This window comes from Harmonia axyridis, chromosome 7 (genome assembly GCF_914767665.1).
Source record: "Harmonia axyridis chromosome 7, icHarAxyr1.1, whole genome shotgun sequence".
NCBI classification, from domain to species: Eukaryota; Metazoa; Arthropoda; class Insecta; order Coleoptera; family Coccinellidae; genus Harmonia; species Harmonia axyridis.
This window is the reverse complement of record NC_059507.1, coordinates 32,265,599-32,287,610: the sequence shown is the minus strand read 5'-3', so window position 1 is coordinate 32,287,610 and position 22,012 is coordinate 32,265,599. Positions and strand designations below refer to the sequence as shown.

General features: G+C 36.1%; 1 protein-coding gene across 10 annotated transcripts in view; it reads right to left on the bottom strand.

Moving 5' to 3' along the window:
- LOC123684759 (teneurin-m) overlaps window positions 1–22,012 on the bottom strand; it is a 446,936-nt gene that overhangs the window by 169,346 nt on the left and 255,578 nt on the right. For 2 of the 10 annotated variants that reach the window (XM_045624189.1, XM_045624187.1), the window contains exon 2: window positions 18,729–18,788. The exons of the other annotated variants lie outside the window; for them this stretch is intronic. In XM_045624189.1, the coding sequence (XP_045480145.1) occupies window positions 18,729–18,744 (16 nt within the window). In that variant the 5' untranslated portion in view covers window positions 18,745–18,788. The remainder of the gene's footprint in view (window positions 1–18,728; window positions 18,789–22,012) is intronic. 10 annotated transcript variants of the gene reach the window in all.

Below are 22,012 nucleotides of genomic sequence, written 5' to 3'. Positions count from 1 at the left end.
ACCGTATACGAACAAAAAGGCACCCTGCAAGCGCCAAATCCCATCAACGGCGAGCATTCTCCCATCCAGTAATGCAACTCGACGACTAATACCCGATACGTGTACTCCTCGCTTGCGTAACTTGTCAATTAACCAGATCATCAGATACCGGTAGGAGCCTGTTCACCGACGTGGGTCCCCATCAGGAACAAAAAAGTAGCTTGCCGTAGCTCGCTCCACAAGCGCCGCGTTTTGCATATATTAAAGGGCAATTTGATTACTGATTCCATTACGACATCGCCGAAGTTGTACTTTATAAACATGGGAATGCAAATGCGACAAGGGGCGAAGCCGGCAACGTAGTCCTGGACTTGGAAATAGTGTATTACTTCATTAGTGCTGTGTTGTGGCTTTGCGCTTAGGTTGTAGGAGTCTTCCATGAATATTTACCTCGGCAATCGGGACATCGACGGGCTGCCGGGCGATATAAGGGATAATCTTCGTGTTGCTACGGTGTTCTATTGGCGTATAACATTTTGGGCTGATTTCCGGTAGGCTATATGGGTTGTTGGTATTGTTAACGGAATAAATGCTGCTTTGTTTACATGCAGGTTTATTGAGATCGCTACTGAACTAGTGGTTTTGATGATATTAATGGTCAATAATACAATACAACAATGAAGTACCTACATTATCTTCATTATCTTCAGATCAGTGAAATTCGACTAGAGTAACTAACAGTTATCAATAGAGAAACATTCTCCAAATTAACGAAATGTATTGTAGTGACGAACGTAATGAAGTTATCTTGTTGCTTATAGTCTCTTTTGATCGATTTTTTCTGAACTGTTCAATTTTTCTGAATCTTCCTTCTGGTACTCAATGTAAAGAAATTCACATCATTCTGGCGACATGACTAAGTAAAAAGTTAATATAATATACAGTATGTTTCAAAATAAACTTGATTAACATGTGTAAGTGTTCCTAAATTGAAGGTACAAAGAAAAATGAAAGTTGGGCTTCAGCCATTTTTCCGAAATTCTAGGCTTCATTGTGAAGAATTGATTATACACTTATTGTCCACTGCTGGACACTACTTCCTTTTGGGCAGCGTACGAATCCCGCGACTGACCATATTTTGAAGAGATCCACGAATCGTTCCAATTTTTCACTTTTTCATAAGACCGGAAATGCTGTTGAGCTAAGCCGTGTGCCATAGCTCGAAACAAGTGATAGTCCGAGGAAGTAACGTCTGGAGAATAGGGCGGGTGTGGTAGGAATGGAGTATATGAGAGGAAGATAACTTTCCTTATGTCATGAATATACCTCAATGTTTGTCCAGTTTACAGCACCAGCTATCGCTGAAAACTACACATTTCAATGTCTGAAGAATGAGCATCGAGCTTCATTCTATAATAATTAAAGGTCAACTGGTCAAAGAAAAAAGACGCCTAGAAGGCGTTTTCTTATAAACCTCCATTAAGGGCAGAAGACCAAGACGGCAAATATACTGCGTAACAATTGAACATCATAAATGACAATTCATTAATTGTGTTGACATTGATGACGCAATTTGACAATGAATGAACATTAGTTCGTTTGAGTCCCAAACAATGAAAGATTAAATATTTAATCAAGGCTCTTAGAAGAGCATCCTAACTTTGAATGAATGTAGCTCCGTTATTCTTGATATAGAAGTCTGAATAAACGCAGAAAGCGAGGACAAAACTTCAACCTAATTATATGTAGAACGACATCCGACCAAAGTTGGTAAACTTTTTTCTGAAATTAGGTGCCTTAATATCCTTTCGTTGGCAACTTTTTCTCATATATATATACCTTTCTCCTGTTCTTCCAGTCGCATTCACGCTTCGAATTAGTCGTAGTAACGACTGGCAAAAGCGCGTGCTTCCAACATTTCATCTTTCCGAAACAGTTAACGCCCTGGAACTAACTACTAACAGGACAATTGAAAAGTCCCCGGTCTATCATAGTAAAACACTTGTTTCTGGCAAAATTTGATTTTATTATGCAACATAGTTGCCTTCGAGGTCGATACAGCGATTATAGTGATCTTCCAACATTTCTATACCATTTTTGTAGTACGATTTGTCGTTCGCTTCAAAATTGGCCTCAGTTTTGGTGATTACAACTTCATTGGCGCTAAATTTCTTTCCAGCGAGCATTCTTTTAAGGTCTGAGAACAGGAAAAAGTCACTGAGGGCCAGATCTGGCGAATAAGGTAGATGCAGAAGCAATTCGAAGCCAAATTCATGAAATTTTGCCATTGTTTTCATTGATTTGTGACACAACTCATTTTTTTGATGAAGCAGCACCTTTTTTTCTTCCAATTCGGCCGTTTTTTAACGATTTCATTCGCTAAACGATCCAATAACGATATATAATAATCGATGTTGATGGTCTGGCACGTTTCACCCATTGTCACCCATCGATGAAAAATTGAGATTTATTGCACTTAAACAGCTTCAAACACTGCTCAGATTCATTAACACGTTGTTGCTTTTGATCGATTGTGAGCTCGCGCGGCACCCATTTTGCACACAGCTTTCTCATATACAAATATTCGTGAATGATATGATGTACACGTTCAGATGGTATCTTCACAATGTTTGCTATCTCGATCAACTCCACTCTACGGTCATTCAAAATTATTTTGTGAAATTTTTTAATTTTTTCATTGGTGACAGCCTATTTTGTCGTACACTGCGTTCGACGTCTTCGGTGCTCATTTCACCACTTTTAAACTTAGCATATTAATCAGTGATGGTTGATTTTCCTGGTGCAGACCCCGGAAACTCTTCATCAAGCCAAGATTTTGCTTCAAATGTAATTTTTTCCATCAAAAATGTTTTATCAGTACACGAAATTCGTTTTTTTCCATCGTCCATCTCAGAAACTAATGATCGAACTGCTGTCAAATTTTGACACGTATCATTCGAAGGTTGGTACTAACTAAAATGATATGGATTTAATACTAGCACCGCTATCTATGCATCAGATCGGGGATTTTTCAATTGGCCTAATAATTATAACGACATGCCACCAAACGAAGTTGTAAACTTTTTTTCTGGAAGTAGGTGCCTTAATATCCTTTCCCAGGCAACTTTTTTTCATATCCACCTCACTCATGTTCTTTCAGTCGCCTTCACGCTCCGAATTAGTCGCAGTAACGACTGGCAAAAGCGCGCGCTTCCAAACATTTCATCTTTCCGAAACAGTTAACGCCCCGAAACTAACTACTACGATACCGTCGTCGGGTACATTAAACGACAACACCCGGGGAATCACCTACACAGCAGCATCCCGGTTCTCTTCCGCAGACGGCGTGCGGCATTAGACCAACTATAAACTTTTTTAATGCGACGCCGAGTGTTCCGCGAACAATATAAAACAAATAAATTCAGACTAAGTGACAAAAAGGACCGTTCGGCGGCCTCCGAACGATCAAATGATATGGAAATGCGCATTTAAAGCGGCTCCAACGTTCGAGATATTGAGAATCTACTTTATTGCGGGACCGTTATTACTGTCGCGCGAAGCTTTGTTTTTGTTGCGCGACGCTGGCGTAGAGCTCATCCGCTCTGGCTGTTAAATTCGGAGATGAAGGGGTTTCGCACGTTTGGAGTATTGCTCGTTGTCTTCCAACTCACTTGTCTTGAGAAAACCTAAATTGAAATTGAAGGAGTAGGTGAGAAGGTGATATCTCTGTGTATAATTTGCTGGATCTACTGACACCAAATAAATGAGTTTTGAGTTTTGTGAAAACCAATTATGAGGAAATTCGCATTAGTGGCTCTAATGTTTGAAATATTGAGAATCTATTTTATTGTGGTCCCTTATTTCAATAGTGAAGCTTCGTTATTGTAGGAAAGCCGGCATGGAGCTCATCAGTAGATGATCGTCAAATTTAGAAATGAAGGGATTTCATTGGAGTATAGTTCACTGCTAATCTACACCAAATGAAGCTCTATTGAGGAACTGAAAAAGAATTCAATAGAGAAAATACATTACCATCTGGTCTTACTAGAATTACATTTTCAGGAATTAAATGTCAACGTTTCATTTTTTATACATTTTTGCATAAAAAATTTTATCTTTCAGTTTTTTCGGTCAATTATGGTTTATGAGAGCTGACTGGTGCAAATATTTTCAGACAGTGCATCCCCTTCTACGGGTTCAAACGCAACCAAATTCTTAGAATTCGGTGGATGCCTATCTAAATGTGGGCTTGTCCTATATACAACATATAGATGTTGCAAATGTCGCTGCTGTATTTATTTTACTCCAATAACTGTAATGTCAGTGTTATATTCAGACACAATAAGGTCCAGGAATAGAAATAACACCGAATTATCAAACAAATAGATGATTCTGACCATTAGATACACCATTATCGTTAACGTTTCAGCTGGTGTAGAAAACTCCGCCAGCAATGGACATTGGGAGGATTGAGTAGTGCAGTTGAAGTTTCTGTCGGTCCCAAGCCCGGACAAAGGAGAAAGGTTCTTAGGTAAGATTAATTTCTTGCCTAAGTTAAAAACGCCCACAGCTCACAAAAGTGGAGGACAAGCCTCGAAAAATAGATGGATTTAAAAAAGGAACTAAAGGCGGAAATCGAATTACACAAAAAGGGAAAACTACTAGAAAAGCTTGCTATATTACGTTATGGAATGGAGAGAATAAGAAGATCCTTATAGATATGAATAGAAGACATCAAATCGCAGGTCATTAAAGCCTCAATAATATCTGGCTATCTAAGAGATGTGGTTTGGGCAAACAAGACCAAGTGTGAATATATAAATCCTGTGTGAGACTGGTCTTTACCTATGGCATCAAGACTTCAGCTGACACGAATAAAACGAAAAGCATCCTAAGAACAACAGAGATGAAAACTTTGAGAACCATCGCCGGAAAAATATTAAGAGATATAGTGAGAAATAGCGATATAAGTTCTAGTTGTAAAGTGAAAGATGTAGTGAGAAGGAGAAGGTATTCGCGAGACCACGTAGAAAGAATCCACCACAAAGGGAGACCATCATGCTGCAGCTCTATCTCTCTATCTATCAGGAAGCTCCATCCCACCGAGGCAACCTTCACAACAAACAGACCTTAAGGTCTAATAGAAGAACTGAAAAAAGAAGTAGAATGAAACGGCACATTGGCAATCAGGATGCAATATTATGTTAGTTATTACATCTGTTGGAAACATGTGTCAGATCACTACTCAAGCGCAACAATTTGAAATAGAACCATGTTGAATACATTTTATGCTCCTACACATAAAAACTGATCTGAAATTGGTTTTTTCAGCAGTTAGACGGAATATATATCGTTGTCTTGAGCTTTAAATGACTATTATGTCTTTTTCTGCAAGATAATCCTAGAAGGGCTAAGCTACATCTGCTTTGGATCCGTTTCCTCTAGATCTGATCTAGGTTGATGGCTAGTCTGGAGAAGTCACCATGGATAAAGGGTTTGTTTTTCACACAAAAATCCACCGTATTGATCTTTGTTGTTCGATAGGTCGATCGATGAATTATAGAGGCTACAAATTAAGAATAGTATTTCAAAATACTAATTTCGTGATGATGATCGTGATTGCAATATTCAATTACAAGGCTTCGAAATTATGAGTTTCTGTGAATTTCATTGAGAGTTCATTTCGAAAGTAAAAGTCTCATTATACGAGTAATGAACCGTCGTGAAAAACTTGAGTTCAGCAAAAAACGCTCCCAAATTCATTAAGTGGCACCGACCCAACACGATAATCGACCGAAAACCTTCACAGTCACACGAAGATCTTAGCAACCGATAAACCTCGGTATCGGGCATCGACGACGTCCTTCGTAGGGTTCGCGCGAACGCCAAGAACGAACCTGCGGAACCATCCCGTTAAGATGACGGCGAGATCGCAGCAAGCCGAGCACAGATGGGAAACGCGTCAGATCTCGGTCCAGATTAGAAGGGCCGCCTTGATCCAGGTCCCGATTAAATCTGAGCTTTTGTGTTAAGGAAATGGGTTAATTTTACGCCCGTGTACCTCTGGGGATGAGCGACACAACAATGGGGCCTCCGCTGTATCGCCCGAGACTCTTATCGACTGGCTTCCTCGACTTCTGTGCCCGGCTTATCCCGACTTAACTTAATTATGAGCCCCGCCGTTCTCTATAACGAATTGAATGTCGTGTTGCAAAATTTATGGGGTTAAGATTGGATGGCTCTTACGCGATAGAGCGGAAAGGGGTCCGGGAGGGGTCAGTGCGGGGGCCGCCCGAATCGTTTTTGTGTGTCACGTAAATGAAACACTTATGATCTGTAATCTAGTTATGTTGGGGGTTGGAGATGGACCTGATGGAGTCTCGCGGGACCATCAGTTGCTATTTATTCAGCACCTTCTATGTATGATCAATTTACTAAAGTGAAATTTACAATTTGAAAGTCATTGTGTGGTAGCAGGATAGTCAGGTCCTTATTTATATCACATAATCGAGTAACCTAATGCTACTTACAAATGCACAGGCTGTTTCTTACCGTTATTAATGTCTCTCAATGATATGCTAATATTTAAGGGGTGATTCTTGAATTGGAGCCAGTTTGAGAAAAAAACTTCAGATGAAAGTATCAGAAGATCTTACTTTTGAGATATAGGAATAATTTTGTTATAAGTACTATGATGTTATTGCAGATATTTTAATTGAATTAGGTACTTACATGTTTTCACTGCATCAAGGTACTTTTTTTTATATACACAATTTTATTAGTTTTACCAGTAGCGTCTGGGTTCTGCATTGAATATTAAAAAAAAAATGGTACAAAACTGAACAAATTCTCTTCATTTAACCTTCTTCGCCGCTTAAAAAAATAAAAATCGTTTTACTTCGGGGACAAATTGCTAAAAGTATCATGGTACTACTATTCCATGGATATTGTTTCCGTATCATCTAAAATAGAATTGAGAGCTCAAATTGGTTCAAAAATACACATGATTGCTGAAAAAATCAATTTTTTCACTTTTTGATCCGAATTAATCATTCAATATTGAACGAAACTCATGAATTTGACCAAAATACAATCTCCATAAAAAATACTCCCTGACATTTTTAGCAATTTGTCCCTGAAATAAAGTCATTCCTTGGATTGAGAAAAACCAAGAGTACAAAATTGTTCAGAAGGGAATGAGAATTCCAAAATTAGTTTTCAATTTAAGAAAAAGCAGTGTCATTCCATTTTTTTTTAGAAAATATTCAATGCTCAACACATACAGACGCTACTAGTACAACTTGTTTGTACATCAGAAAATGTATCTTGATGCGGTGCAAACGTGTTTCAAATTTTTTCAGAAATATCTGCAATGACATAATTGTGGTGAGCAGGCTTTCCAAATAAGGAAACAAAGTTTCATTCATATATTTATTGAATTTGTTGTAGAAAATATATTGATTAGTTTCTTGTTAACAAATTACCAACAGTACCTTAGTAGGCTAGAAGAACTTCAGTTAGGATTCCTAGAAAAATTTCAATGCATCAAGGAAAAATAATTTATATTAACGTATAACAAATCATAATAAAGCTATGTTTTTTAATATTGAACAGAAACCATGAAACTCAAACAAGTCATAATTAACAGAAGTTGTACCATATAAGAAACAAAATCCAAAATGATAAGAAGACAGTTGAATGAAGTTGAATATTAATTTTTTACCTCATCAGTATATAACAAACATAGTTAATCCACACCAACAACGAGTTTATTTTGCTTTAGTATTACAACCAAGTAATTTCCATTGCATTTCATTCATTTGTGCACTGAAATTCAATTTTTATTGTTTCTCGCTTTTCTATAAAATGAATTAATTTGTCAGAGTAACAATATTACACTTGAAAAGCTAGCTAAATAATTAACTGCAGGAGTCACTCAAGGAGTGATGAATAATAATATCGTCCTCTTTGGTTTGTTCTTGTCAGAAATATTAGACCTCGAATCCATTCCACCCGAGTTCAATTCCGATATTTACTCTAATGAACATTCAGAATCATTCCCGAAGAAAAACTTTCAACTCTTCATTAGTTTCGCAATCCAATCGTAGCGAAGGAGTTGAACCTGCAGTTATCGACGGAAAAACCTGAAATATTCGTACTTTTCAACGACGAAGTGAAGTAGGAAAAAATTTGGAAATGAATTAAAATCCAAAAGTTTATCTGCGTCGCAGTAAGAGCCGTCAGCTAGCATAATTGGAGACTTGGAAAAACTGCAGCTTCAATCGTAGGAAATTTCAATTCTAATTGGAATGTTAATTGAAGGCCAGACTTACCGTTTGCTCAAACTCCTCCGAAGAAAAAAACCAAATCGTAAAATTGCTTCAATTAGAGAACGAATTGGAATACAAATTGAAAAAAGAGTGGTGGTGAAGTGCAAATTGGTGCAAGAATGAAAGGTAGGTGTGCGAAGGGTGTGGACGAAATCTGATTAGCAAAGTTCAACAAACCATCCTTTGATTTGTTATTCCCTTTGCTGCATTCTCTAAATGTCTCTGTAACTGGCGCAGATGTCGTACATCTGGTTTCAATATGCGAAAGGTTTTTTTTTATTGAGTAGGGGCATCCTCATTGACGAAGTACCTTACGAAAGGTCGAAAAGTGTGGGAACTACCCACTAAACTTAACCTGCTGCTTTTATGTCCCAGGAATTTATTTACTTAACTATATTATCTCTTTCAGGATTTCTGTCGCTTGGTTTTGGTTTATACCAATGTCTTTCATAGAAGAGTCCCTTCTTTTTGATATTTGAACTTAAGTTTTACTCAATTTCATGATATGTTGGCATCCTAATCACATCTTCGACATCTAGTCGCTTTAGCTTGTCATTTGGAAGTTGACTTGCTTTTTCAAGAATCTTTCTCGGCCTTTCTTTTCACGAATCCTGTGAACTTTTCTCATTTTAGATCTTAATGTATTTCTTGTTGCTCACAAACAATTCTTAACAGTTTACCTTCTGTTGCACGAATCTTGAAGATATGGGTTTTGGATATATTTCCCCAGGCTGCCGATTCATGTCAGTTGAGGTCTTGCAATTGACTTGATCATTCTCTCTCTTAAATAGTTTCTTATTGTCTTGCAGGCTTCGGTGATATATAAAGCCATTCTCATCTTGTAGCCTAGCTCTTAGTGCCAAATTCGGCACTAGTTTTAGTAAGCGAAAGTTCAATACTAGGTATTTGCTGTTAACTACTGAACCTAACTATTCTTTCTGTATGATTGTTGAATTATATCCAGCAAATGATCTGCCATTTCAGGAACTTTCTCTATTTCGGTTAGAATCACTGATAGAGAATTGTTTCCGAAGAAATACCCTACTCTTATGTTGAAATCCAATGGAGAAACCCAACAAAAATTATACCCATTCCAAAGCCCAAAACAGATTCCAGTTCATAATTATTAGGATCTAAACTTTTTGAATAATCTCTGCCTAATCCTTATCCAAACCTGTTCTGTTATGATGAGAAATTCGTGGATTATTGAAGCTATTAAATAAAGTTCTATGGATAGTGTTGAATCCAGTTCATATCGTAATTTCTCTTCCTTGCCAATTACAAGAAACTCATTAAATTGAGTTTTTGATAAGAAATTTGTTATCGTGCGTTGAAGTAATGGCCGTGGCAAAAAATATGATTCCTTTCAGTTCTTTTCGACAACTTACGTGACGTTTTCAACACTTAAATGTGTTGTTTCATAATCCTTCATCTATTATAAAAATGGCAAAATGCAGTTGAAGCGTATAATCAGAATTATGTATTGCAAAGAAAATAATTGGGGACATTTAAATTTGAAAGACAGTTGTGTCAAATTCATACCCGTAATCAGAAGTACACTGAAGCTTTTATGATTTATTATTACCTGTTTCTACGCAAAATATCTAGATACAAAATTTATGAATCGGATTGCCACTGGGCAAAGACGATAGTTTTGTTAGAAAATTTTTATATGTATAGTGTTTTTTTCATAACTTTTCTTTTCAAAAATTTTGACAGCTTATGTCAGTTTGAAAAGAATATTTTACTGATGTATCATAAAATGATAATGTATCACATTTATAAGAGAAAATTGAAGGTTATTCAAAAGATAATTTAGATATATTATACAGGCTAATTGAAAATAATTTCTGAAAATTTAACATGTTAAATCAATATTTTTAAATGAAAACTATTTGCATCTACATACAATCATCAACAAACAATACAAAACAAAATTTCATAAAATATATTCATAATGAATAGATTTTCAGTAAATTAACATCAATTTATCGCGTTTCAAAATGACATTTTCAGAAATTATTTTCCATGAACCTGTATATTGCATCGAATATAGAAATCACATTTTGGATAATCATTAAATTACCATGTAAAAATGTGACATGATTGTATTTTCTGAATGAAAGCATAATCCTCATCGAATTGTTGGTCTGAACTATCTGAATTTCAGAAAAAAGCGTATAATTACTTCAAAAACTACAGACAATACGAAAAGTATTTCGAACAAGTAGTCCTCAAATTTATCTGACAATACAATTCATTAAAGTGGATATGAATGCATAGTGTTCCCTTTGAAATAAGAAAGGGATATACAACTTCCACAAAAATGAAAATATTATAGCTGCCGAATTCGCGTGCTAAAACCATCTCATCTAATTCACAGAAATTAATTCCATTGGGTTTTTTAGAAAAGACAAATGATTAAACTTTTGCGAATGATGCTGTATAGATACAAAGTACAGTGCATCCCATTTTGGGTGAGACTGCCAGGTTTCTCCCTTGTTATTTAAGATAGAGCCTTGCGGTTTTCACGTTCCTGTCCTACTTTTTCGTGAAACTCAAGTTGGTCTGTTTCCGTTCAAGAGATACAGGGCGATTTTGGAAATTGATACTTTTCGGACCCCTCCTTTATCTCCGAAGTTATTAGAAATAATGCTGAGGTAAAAACTACATCTGAATCAGAATTCTGCGTAGAATCCAGTGGCGTACTCAATATTTTTTTCGGGGTATGGTTTCGAAGATTCAACACAAACTTATGTTTTTTTTAATGGAACACCATGTGTATCATTACTTCGTTGAATTCGTTATTTTTTTTCCCTTCAAAATGATATATGACACTATGTAGGTAGGATGTTCAGAAATGTTAAAAAAACACTGAAACATCAAATAATGATGATTTTTTGTTAATAGGCAATGGATTTCCCATAGAAAAAAAGAATCAATAATGATAACAATAATTTATAGCAATGACAGCTAGATCAGATTGGTTTTTTCCCTCCAATGCCTACTTGATAAAACAATGCTCCCAAATGCATAGTACCCATAATAACAACAAGGATGTTTGTGTCATCAATGACCTACTACTTTTAAAAATCGAAAGTAATAATCCTCTTATTGAAACATAGAAAATTCATGGCCCATTTACAAAAAATCATCATAATTTGACGTTTTAGTGATTTTTAACATTTCTGAACATCCTACCTACATAGTATCATATATCATTTTGAAGGGAAAAAAATAACGAATTCAACGAAGTAATGATATATAGGGTGTTCCATTAAAAAAAATATAGGTTTGTGTTGAATCTTCAAAACCATACCCCGAAAAAAAAAATTAAGTACGCCACTGGATTCTACGCAGAATTCTGATTCAGATGTAGTTTTCAGCTCAGCATTATTTTTAATAATTTCGGAGATAAAGGAGGGGTCCGAAAAGTATCAATTTCCAAAATCACCCTGTATCTTTCGAACGGAAACAGTTATGCAAAATCTGATTAGACCAACGTGAGTTTCACGAAAAAGTAGGACAGGAACGTGAAAACCGCAAGGCTCTATCTTAAATAACAAGCGAGAAACCTGGCTGTCTCACCCAAAATGGGATGCACTGTACAATGACGTCATATTATGAGTAAAATAATGAGTTAGATGGTCTTAAAGCGAACCCGTGAAATATCTAAAACCCTTTGGCGACCCCTCCTCTAATTTTATATATCATTAAACTCCATCTGTTCATCAGAACACGTACCAAGTCGTCTCGAAACCGTGCGCTTAATCAAAGTCACCCAATTAACCTGAAAGATTTATTCGATCTCCCGACTGGGAAAAACTTGCGAGCGCAAGCCGCCTCCTCGCAAAAACCGGCTGCTTTTAACTGGAAAAGCGTTCCGAAGCCGCGAAAAGTCATTCCGCTAACTTTATGTCTTTCATATTTCTTCATTTGCAAGACGTTGTAGACGCGACGGTCCTCCCGGTCTTTTCCGCGTTTTCCACTTTTCCTCCTTGTTTTCCCGACGTTTTATGACCTCCCATCCCTCTTTCCACCTCCGTATGTGCATTTCTGATGTAACCCATTTCTTTGGCTGTTTTGTTTTACTTACGGCTACCGCGCCATTGGGAGAATTTCCTTTTTTTCACTGACGTCGCGAGGGAAAAACTCTGTCTGGGATAGGGGGGTGTTTTCTTGGGTGATATATTGTACCCGCATCAAATGGGACTGCACACCTCTTTGTGATATGAAATAGCTGAGCAGATTTTTAGCAAAAAGTCTGAGAAATCACAATTGAAGACATTGCTTCTAATATTAAGGGTTTTCCAATGAGAAGTTTCATTTATATATTGGAAAAAAGGTGAATATTAAAGAGTAATCATAATTAATGGGAAACCGACACGTCCACAGTAGCATCACCATATCCTTTTCATGGAATTGTCCATGACCAATTCGCACTTTTCCGCCTATATGTCTTCGATAACTTCACGAATTCCATCTTTAAGGTTTCAGCCATGTAACTTTTCTGAGAAAATTGTGATGTTTCGTTGCTTATGTGTCATACAGTGCCGTTTTGTTGAAAATAAACGTCGTCCACATTAATATCTTTCAATTTCGTCCATAAAAATCATAAATCATAGCTCGGTAGAGCAATCCATTCACTCAAACACCAGCACCAGTCTTATTTCCGAAAAATTAAGGTCCACCATCTCTAAAACCGCATCAAACAGTGACTCGTTGAGGATGGAATAACATTTTAACAATCATTAACAACAATAAATGTGACAATTTTCTTTTTAACGTAACCTCCGAAGTGAAAGTAGGTCTCATCACTGAAGATGTTTTTTCGACGAAAATCCAGATCATTTTGGTGCATTTCAAGGATCAAATCAGCGAAGAGCTGGTGATCAATCGATATGAGTTTTTGTGTTAACAGAACTTTAGAAGCCTTGAGACCTAAGTCTTTATACAGAATAAACTACGGGTTACAGCAGCAATATTCTCAGTTGTTCTTAAGCAATGCACATGGTTTCGCTTCTTCACATCACTGAAATGTCCCAATAGCTCAAATTTTTCTACCAGTTTCACTATTGCCGGCCGAGAAGGTACTTTACGGTGACCAAAAAGTGCTTCAGTTTTGCGAATTGTGACTGTAGAATTCTCACAATTTTCGTCTTGAACAAGCGCTTGAAAACAAAAAATTATTGACAGCTCAAGGTTCAATTCTATATTAGTTTCAATGATTTCTCAAAGGGAGTGGGATAATAGGAAAACCTTCTGGAGGAATACTCCTGGTCTTGCTCAGGCATAGAAATTTGTAGAGCTTTCACTGACCTATACCAGAAAACTCCTGAAGCTACTACGAACTGAGCTTCGGGTAATGGTGGGACTGCTGACAGGACGCTGTCGGTTCAAATACCTCTTGAACCGCATGGGAAGGTCAGCGGATGAGATCTGCAGACTCTGTGGAAAGGAGGTAGAAACAGCCGAACCCATAGTTGCAAAACCCAGGGCGCTAACTGGCCTCAGAACATCTCACATGGGAAAGACAGTTCTGTATACTAACGAAGTAAAAGGAATGTCGTCAGCTTCGTTAACAGCATCGACGCCCTTCCTGGGTTTGTATGAAACGGTATTGTTAAAAACAGAAGTTTAATTTGGCCTCAGTTCCCGATATACTTACAGAGCCGTAACGTAATAAAGATAATGTTTTCTCCAGGCCTCTGTGAGAACTCTCACAATCTCAGCGTTTATACCACTTCGGAGAACTAGTTGTTTAGACTTTGTTACCGTATATTGTTTATTTTTGACCCAACAATGAATAACATTGAAACTAACGTGAAATTGAATGGTCCCTTTCAACCAAATTTTTTTTTCCCAGCCCACTATACAAACCACCAATGTAAGTAAACAACGAGAAGAGAATTTTTTTCTCGTATGATCCGAAATTAAACATCTCTTAGAACAAAGACAACCTCGCATCCAATTCAATACAATCACTACTTCAACCGCCGCTTTCAAAGAAAGTTTACTCAGAGAAAAAGTAGAACTCGACCATTTCCTCGACTCTTTCTGATATTTTCCCATCAAAGACGTTCCTCACAAACAAAGGAACTCATCCCCCAACTACAATTCAAGAGAAACCAATTGACGTTTCTGTATCCCATCCGAGATAATCCGGTCGCGGCAGACAAGAAAAAAAACCCTATCGGCATTCCTCCGCACTTTCTTCTTCGGTTAATTGAAAATTCCTGCAGCGAGTATTGCGCCCCCTGGGGTCCGGGCGGACAAACAACACGGCAATTTCTCTGCACGGAAAGGTTCCCAGGTGAAGCAAACCGATCTGACAGATGCAGTGCGGTGAAACGGACTTGATTTCCGGGAACCACGGATCACGTGACCGTTCACTGTCCGGAATTCGATTAGGAAGTTCGGGTATGTTTCTGGGACGAAGTAGCAAAGTGTTGGCGGTCGGCCGGGCCTGGTTTTATGTCTTCTTTGCGTCGATGAACTACTGGGAGAGCGGTCCGCACAAATTTCATTCGATTCTGTGGGATTGGAGACATCTTGGTGATCTGTTCTCATTTGGACGAGTCTTGGTACTTGTCACGTTGCAAAGAGGAATCGATTTATAATGAGGAAAACTGTAAATTTTTCATGATAGAGTATTATTTTCTTCTTTTCTGAAGAATTTGTCACAACCACAAACTGTTTGAGGCCATATTAGTACATCTTGGCTATTCTTCTTCTTCTCGCTTCTTATCTTCTGGAACGGTTTCGAGCGGTTTAATATGATGGTAAGATGTCATCGTTTCTTGAAATATACTGGGGAGTACCACAAGGGTCAATTTTAGGGCCTATTCTTTTTATAATGTATTCTTCTCAGTTTGTGAAGTTCATTTCTTCTTGTTCGATGCACAATTACGCAGGTGATTGTCAGCTGTAAGAAGGATATCTCCTTCTTTTCAAATGAGTCTGTTCAGGTTATAGCAGCATTAAATTTTGACTTGAATATTATCGATGATATATCAACTAAACATTGTTTGCAGTTCAATGAAAATAAGGCTATTGCCATGTTGTTATTCGGTAGGAAAAGAGACAGAATTAAATTTTTGGAAGACGGTAATGCCATTAAGTTGGATCGGATGTGGTAGTGTGTCAAAATTGAAAAGGCCTATGGCATGATAAGGGTTCTTTATAGAAAGAGATAAGCATTAACCTTTGAGTTAAAGTATTGCTATGTGAATTTGTTAGTTCTGTTACACCTTAATTATGCCGATTGTGTTTAAGGTCCCTGTCTGAACTTCTCTGATAAACAACGGGTACAAAAACTACAGAATTCTTGTCTACGCCTGATCTTTGGGATCAGAGAATGAATAATCATACCCTACGCGTTATAGATTGGCCCAACATCGAAAGAGAAGATCTCTTCATGCTACATTATTGTTCATGAAAGTATTAATCATTGGAACTCCTCCGTAGCTATATAATAAAATAACATTTCGTTCTCATGTCCACAATTTAAACATATGTTTCAATGGACCCTTTACATCGACAGGATTTAGAACACAATTATTCCTTAGATCCTTTTCATATTATGTCATGCTTTGTATAGATAGCTCATCTGTGAACATCAGAGGATTTAGTGATATTCAATTATTTCAGTAACTATTTGAGTTTTCATTATTATTTTTCAAGAAATGAATTGAATAAAGACCTTTATTATTATTATTATCTTCAATATTTCGAATCCAATGATTTTTCAATAAATATCGACTTATGAAGAAAAAAACGCTTTGTTTTCGAGATGCAGGGTGTTGAAGTTTTGATTTTCAACGTGAATGCACATCTATAAGATGATATTTTTACTGGAACAGTGCCCTTTTCATTCCTACAGAACTAGTTTTTTGGATGGCCATTGGTAGTTTAAAAAAATATTCAAAAAGTATTGGTCCAGTACTATACTTTTTGGTTTCTTGTAGTTTTGTCGTATTTGCTTCCGATTTCGAAGGGAAAATTTTAAACAATTCTCTAGTAATCGCCTTAGGATCATAAAGATTCGAAAAAAATTTAATTTATTTTAATTCACCGATTGATATTTATGAGACGTTCCTTTTCTAGATTCATCATCAACAAAATTCGAAAGACCAACATAAATTCCCTAAGGAACATTTCCTGTTCTACACAGTGTTTGTAAATCTTCGCGAGTAACATTCCAGGTAAATTTCAAAAAGCATCGCTCCAACAATCAATCAGAAACGAACTGAAATATCGAGTGGGTTGGAAGAACCGACGTTGCATAAACACATCCAACGACACTTTAAGTGTTCATGGATCTCCCGCACCTGTGCCCATTATTTTGATCCAAAAATAATCCCATTTAATCCCCCTGTTGAACACTTGAGGAGAGTCGAAGGAACCGTATCCAATTTTTAATCTGCGGCCGCATGAATAATCGTTTTTTTCACCTCGTGGATTATGAGAGGATCTCGTGTTACCGTGAGAATACCAGAAAAGTCACGCTTTTCTTAATCCTATTGAGGATTTGGATATCTTCCTCATCTCCTAGACACGTTGATATCAACCACATGAGCCTCTTACTCGAAGTTATCATCTTTCGAAACAGTATTCACATAATATGATGCACAGTTCATTCAGAAATTATTGACATCCCGGATGGCTGTGGAAAATCGGAATTAATTTGGTATTGACTCATTCAGTAATATTTTGATTTGCAGAATTCGAATTGGTAGTGGAAATGTCATTGACAAAAGAAACGTTTATATTTTAAATTTGGTTTTGTTTGTTTCTGCTTTTGGTTTTGTTTTGACCCAAGAAATTGAGACAATAATTCTAATCCATTTCAAAAACACATCGATTAGTTGATTGGAGTAATTCTTCAGTCTTTTGCTGTCAAAATTGGCTGGAATTTACCAGGATGGAATTCAGATTGGGCAGTGGACTCTAGAAAGAATTAAACAGTTTCCCAAGTATAATCACAGTTGAAGGCAAAAAATGCAATATTTGAATGCTGAAATGATTGATGGATTTTTACCTTGACAGTGGTGATCATGAGAATTACCACAGAGCTATGAATAGAGATGCATATAATTGGTACAAAAAGTGTTAGTTCACTGCTCATTAATGAATTTCAAGAACTGTTTGGAGAATGATCGAAGTCTGGATTCTTGTGGAATAGATAGAAAAATTGTTAGACAGATAACCAACTAAGGCGACTTCAAGCTATATAAATAAGATCTGTAAACGATAAGTCTTGGCCTTCAAATCTATAGTTTATATTTCATTTGAGAATTGAATATTGTTATATCTGTCAATCACAGCTGTAATTGGCGAAAAACCAAATGTAATTTAGTAACAAATGGTATAAAAGCATTGCTATAATAGTTGAAAGGTTGGAAACTCGAGGAAATAAATAAGTATTACAGTGAATAGTGTCAATTTGGTTTCAATTTTGAAAATTACAGTACAACTACCAATTACTTAATTGGTTGTCTGAATTTTATTCATGGTTTATTATGATTTTTCAATCCATTAACTCGGCAACATTGTTCAAAGTATTACCAGTTTTTTTTTGGTTTCTTCTCCAGTTTTTGCTACCACTAAAATGACCCTCAAATCCTGGGATAAAATAACACGGTTAGAGTTATATGATTCGAATTTTGCAAAGTTACCCGGTGTCCATCAAGAATGCAATAATTAATGAAGAGCCTTCGTTAGAAAGGAACATGGTCTTAATGGGGTCTCTCATGGGTGACTTATATGAATGGATATCTCTTCATTGAAGTTCCTTGAAATTTGGAAGTAATTCACTATATTTCTGCATCATCCAACCTGAATTCCCATAAAGGAAATCATGATTGTATCCTCTCTTCATAATTTTGAAAATGTTAAGGATAAGAATAAAATATATACTGGTTATTTCTTTCATGAAACCACTGAAATTCTTAGAGATATTTTTGTAACAAGAAATGAAGCCGCAACTGGACGTTCAAGGCCTAGGTCGATGTCAATAATTCCTGAATAGATCATATATCAAATTCACTCCTGCCACTAATTGAAATTTATTGCAGTTGCTCTTCGAAAACTTGAATGATTTATAGAGAATGAGAGAAGAATGGCCATGCTACACTAAATAGTTAACCATTACGCAATATACATCGACTATCATATAACTACGTTCTAAATTTCTTCTTTTTTAAGAAGAACTATGTGCACAGCGAAAACGATGACCATGCTTCTATGGTCATGCACAAGCTACAACTGATGGATCTAAATAAACTAGATCTTTCATTTGTTTGGAGTCATTCACTTCATTCAGTACCTACATAAATACCAATCACATTATTTGAAGAATTGACAGATGCCTGTTGCATACAGATGTCCATGCAGGATTAGCATTTCAGTGGTACCAACCTTGAGAATAGCTCATAGTGATGTGAGATCATGTGTTGAAGGGTTAGTTATCTCACTCACCTGAAAAAAAAAAAACAGATTGTCAAAACGGGTGATACATTAGTTTAGACATTGCTTAAAACTTAATAAATAATAATAACAGTTGATACTACGCGAAGGGATCAGTTCTTTTGTATCCAAATATTGCTCACCAACATAAATTCTTACAGAATTGAAATATATCGACGTCTACATCTGGGCCATAATCGAATTATGAGAGCCAATCGACTGTGCGCAAAATGATATATACGTTACCGCTTCAATTTCGATCCAGCTGACATTTGGCTGATTTTTGCTAGGGTGGAACCCCAGTGCAGAAGAAATGATCAATTAGTGAACGCTTGCAACAAATGAGTCGTATGGAATTTCATTATAACTCACACATGTATATGTATCACGGAGATGAAGGAGAACCCTGTTGGTTCATAGCTCAGTTCTGTTATTATATGATCCACAATATAGTGGCTAAATGATACAGGGCTCCACTTGAATGAACACGATTTGAGAGGGGAGGAATGTAGAAATAATTACTTTTAGAAGTTATTTTGAAGCTGGTGTGAAATGTTTTATGAGTGTATTTTGCGAAGAAAATTAACAACAATGTTCTAAGAACCTGTTTTCTTCAGAGATGAAGAAAATATTGTTTTTTTTCTTCATAAATCCACACAACCCCTGTAAGTGGGTATAATATCAAGAGAAAAAGAAATTCTGATTTTAATTGACTTGCAAAGTAGCTTGACAATGAGTATGAAGATATAAAGTAAAAAGTTAAAGGAAACACTCTCTTCATTTCGTCTGAACACCCGTAAGTCAAAATCTAGAGTAGGAATCAATTCGTTCACATTATATTACTGTAACGATAAATATTACAATACTCATTGACTGACACTGACAACAATCCAAATCAATTTGATTGCTACACATGCACGTAGGTTCAATACTATAGATAAATAATTTAAAGGTATATTAATTGATATGTCAACTGTACTATTATATTATTTGTGTTAGGTTTGCCCAGCTCACGAATTATTTTGATATATTAGGTTGATTAATGAATGAACCTTGTAAAAATGGAAACATTCATAACTTTTTATTGGAAATTTTATAGGGATGAAAATGTGGCGATATAAGAGTATTATGATAATAAAAACATTATTAAGAACAAATGAGTGCACTTGATGGAGTCAATTTCATATAAATATCAAAATAATGATAACATTGTGCCTAAAACTTTATTATCTGATATATCTTCTTGATATATACTTTTCGTTTCCAAATATTATTTCGACTGGCAAAACATTAGAACAAACTAAAAGAAAAATACAATTGAGTATAGGGCTAATGAATTGATTAACTAAATTAATATGAAAACAGAATTATTTCAAATAGAAAATTTTCAAAATTATGATATGAAGAGATCCATAACAATTGGCGCCCAACGTGGGGCTAAAATGAAATACAAAAATTTTAGCCTTACTAAATTGACATCAGATATTATTCATTAATATTCGAATTTTCTTCATAATATAAACATAATAATGAAATGGCTCCTCAAATGGCGAGATGATCATCGTCTAGAGCACTGAAAATTTTGTGATCCCTCCAGAATCATGTGTCACAATTCAGTCACCATTGTTGTCAATATACAGAACGAAATGTTCAATCTGAGACGAGACACAGTTCCCCCAAAATAATTTCGAGTCGTCCTTCGAATCTCCCGGAAATCAACATCCCTCCAGAAATTAATGAATATTTTGATGCTCAGACAGCGGTCCATGTCCTGTGGCAACTTCCAATATCGCCTCCTCACTCAGAATTTATCTAACGATAATTGAAATACCCGGCCCGAGGCTCGGAATTGTTCAGAAATTTGTTAAGTTCGTAGATGTTTGCGGAGTTGGAGAAGACGCCACAAGCGTCCAGTTAATAATAGAAATTAGAGTGGGCGGGGACGCCACCCCGTTCTCTGGAATAGAGGTCCCGTCTTATAATCGGGACAGGGATTCTGCTGTTTGCTCTTTGTACAAATTGTTGTGGTTAAATATCAAAATCTGAAACCGGGATTTATTGGAGGAAGTGAATTGCTTGTCAGTGTTTCGGTTAGAACGCTCTATAATTGAGGTGGGGGTAGAAGCGTGTTGTGAAATTTGAAGTATTTAATTCTTGATTTTTCATTCATTCACTAGGATATACTCCAGTCTCCAGGAAGTCAATAGGTATTTCAATGAAGATAACTTTTTATTTTCATTTGGTTTGATGAAAAAAAATCAGAAAATGCTTCCAAGCACTCTTTTTTGTATCGCCTTTCTGTATCGCTTATTACGTTAAGAAATTGTTCAATATACAGACACATGGTTTTAATGAATTCCTCATAAATATTTATATATTTAGGGTATTATCATAGGTTTTCAAACCATTTTGTCTATCTTTGACGGTTCTTCTGCACTACGATTGACGTTTTAGAATAATTACACTGTTTATATCAGTAATTTTTTATTTTCTTCGATAAATATTATTCCCCAGAAATATACAGGATGTTAATGAATTGATTCAAACGAAGAATTAGGGGACTCGTTAATATAGTTTTTCACCCCTTTCCTTTCAAGTTATGATCCTTCGAATTCGGGAACAATTTAGATGAATGGAATTGAATAGTCAGCTAACTATAGATGAATATCTGTCATTGATACTCTTTTCTATTCAGAAATTTAATCACGATAGGATCAGATAAAACATTTCAATATTTTGCATGAAATCCTTTTGTGACTTAATAATTTTACAAATTGAAGATTCATTTGAGGGGGCAAAATCAATTATGCTTGAACATGGTTACATGGTTCTGGTGAAGCCACTTACTTTAGCTTTTCAATTTAAAATGGTTAGTTTACTAACCTATAAGAGAAATTCAATCTTGGTTGTTTTTGTCCAACAAAAATTTGTTTTTTTTTCTATTTTCATTTCTGCTGGAGCGTTTTTAACTTCAACAGGTATCTTGGAGGAGCGAAATAAAAATTATATGAAAGATTCCTCTCACTTTTCGTCGAAGTAGACACAGTAGAAAAATCCTGGATATCTTGTGTTTCCATTGCAAAATAATATTCAAGATGAAGGTCCATCGAATAAGTAACGATAAAAGTTAGGAAAATACTAGTTTGAAGTTAGGATCTTCAGGAGGGCCGTTCATGGATGCGCCAAAGTAATGCACTGTTGGATAATATATAATATACTGCATAGGTAAATCCTCG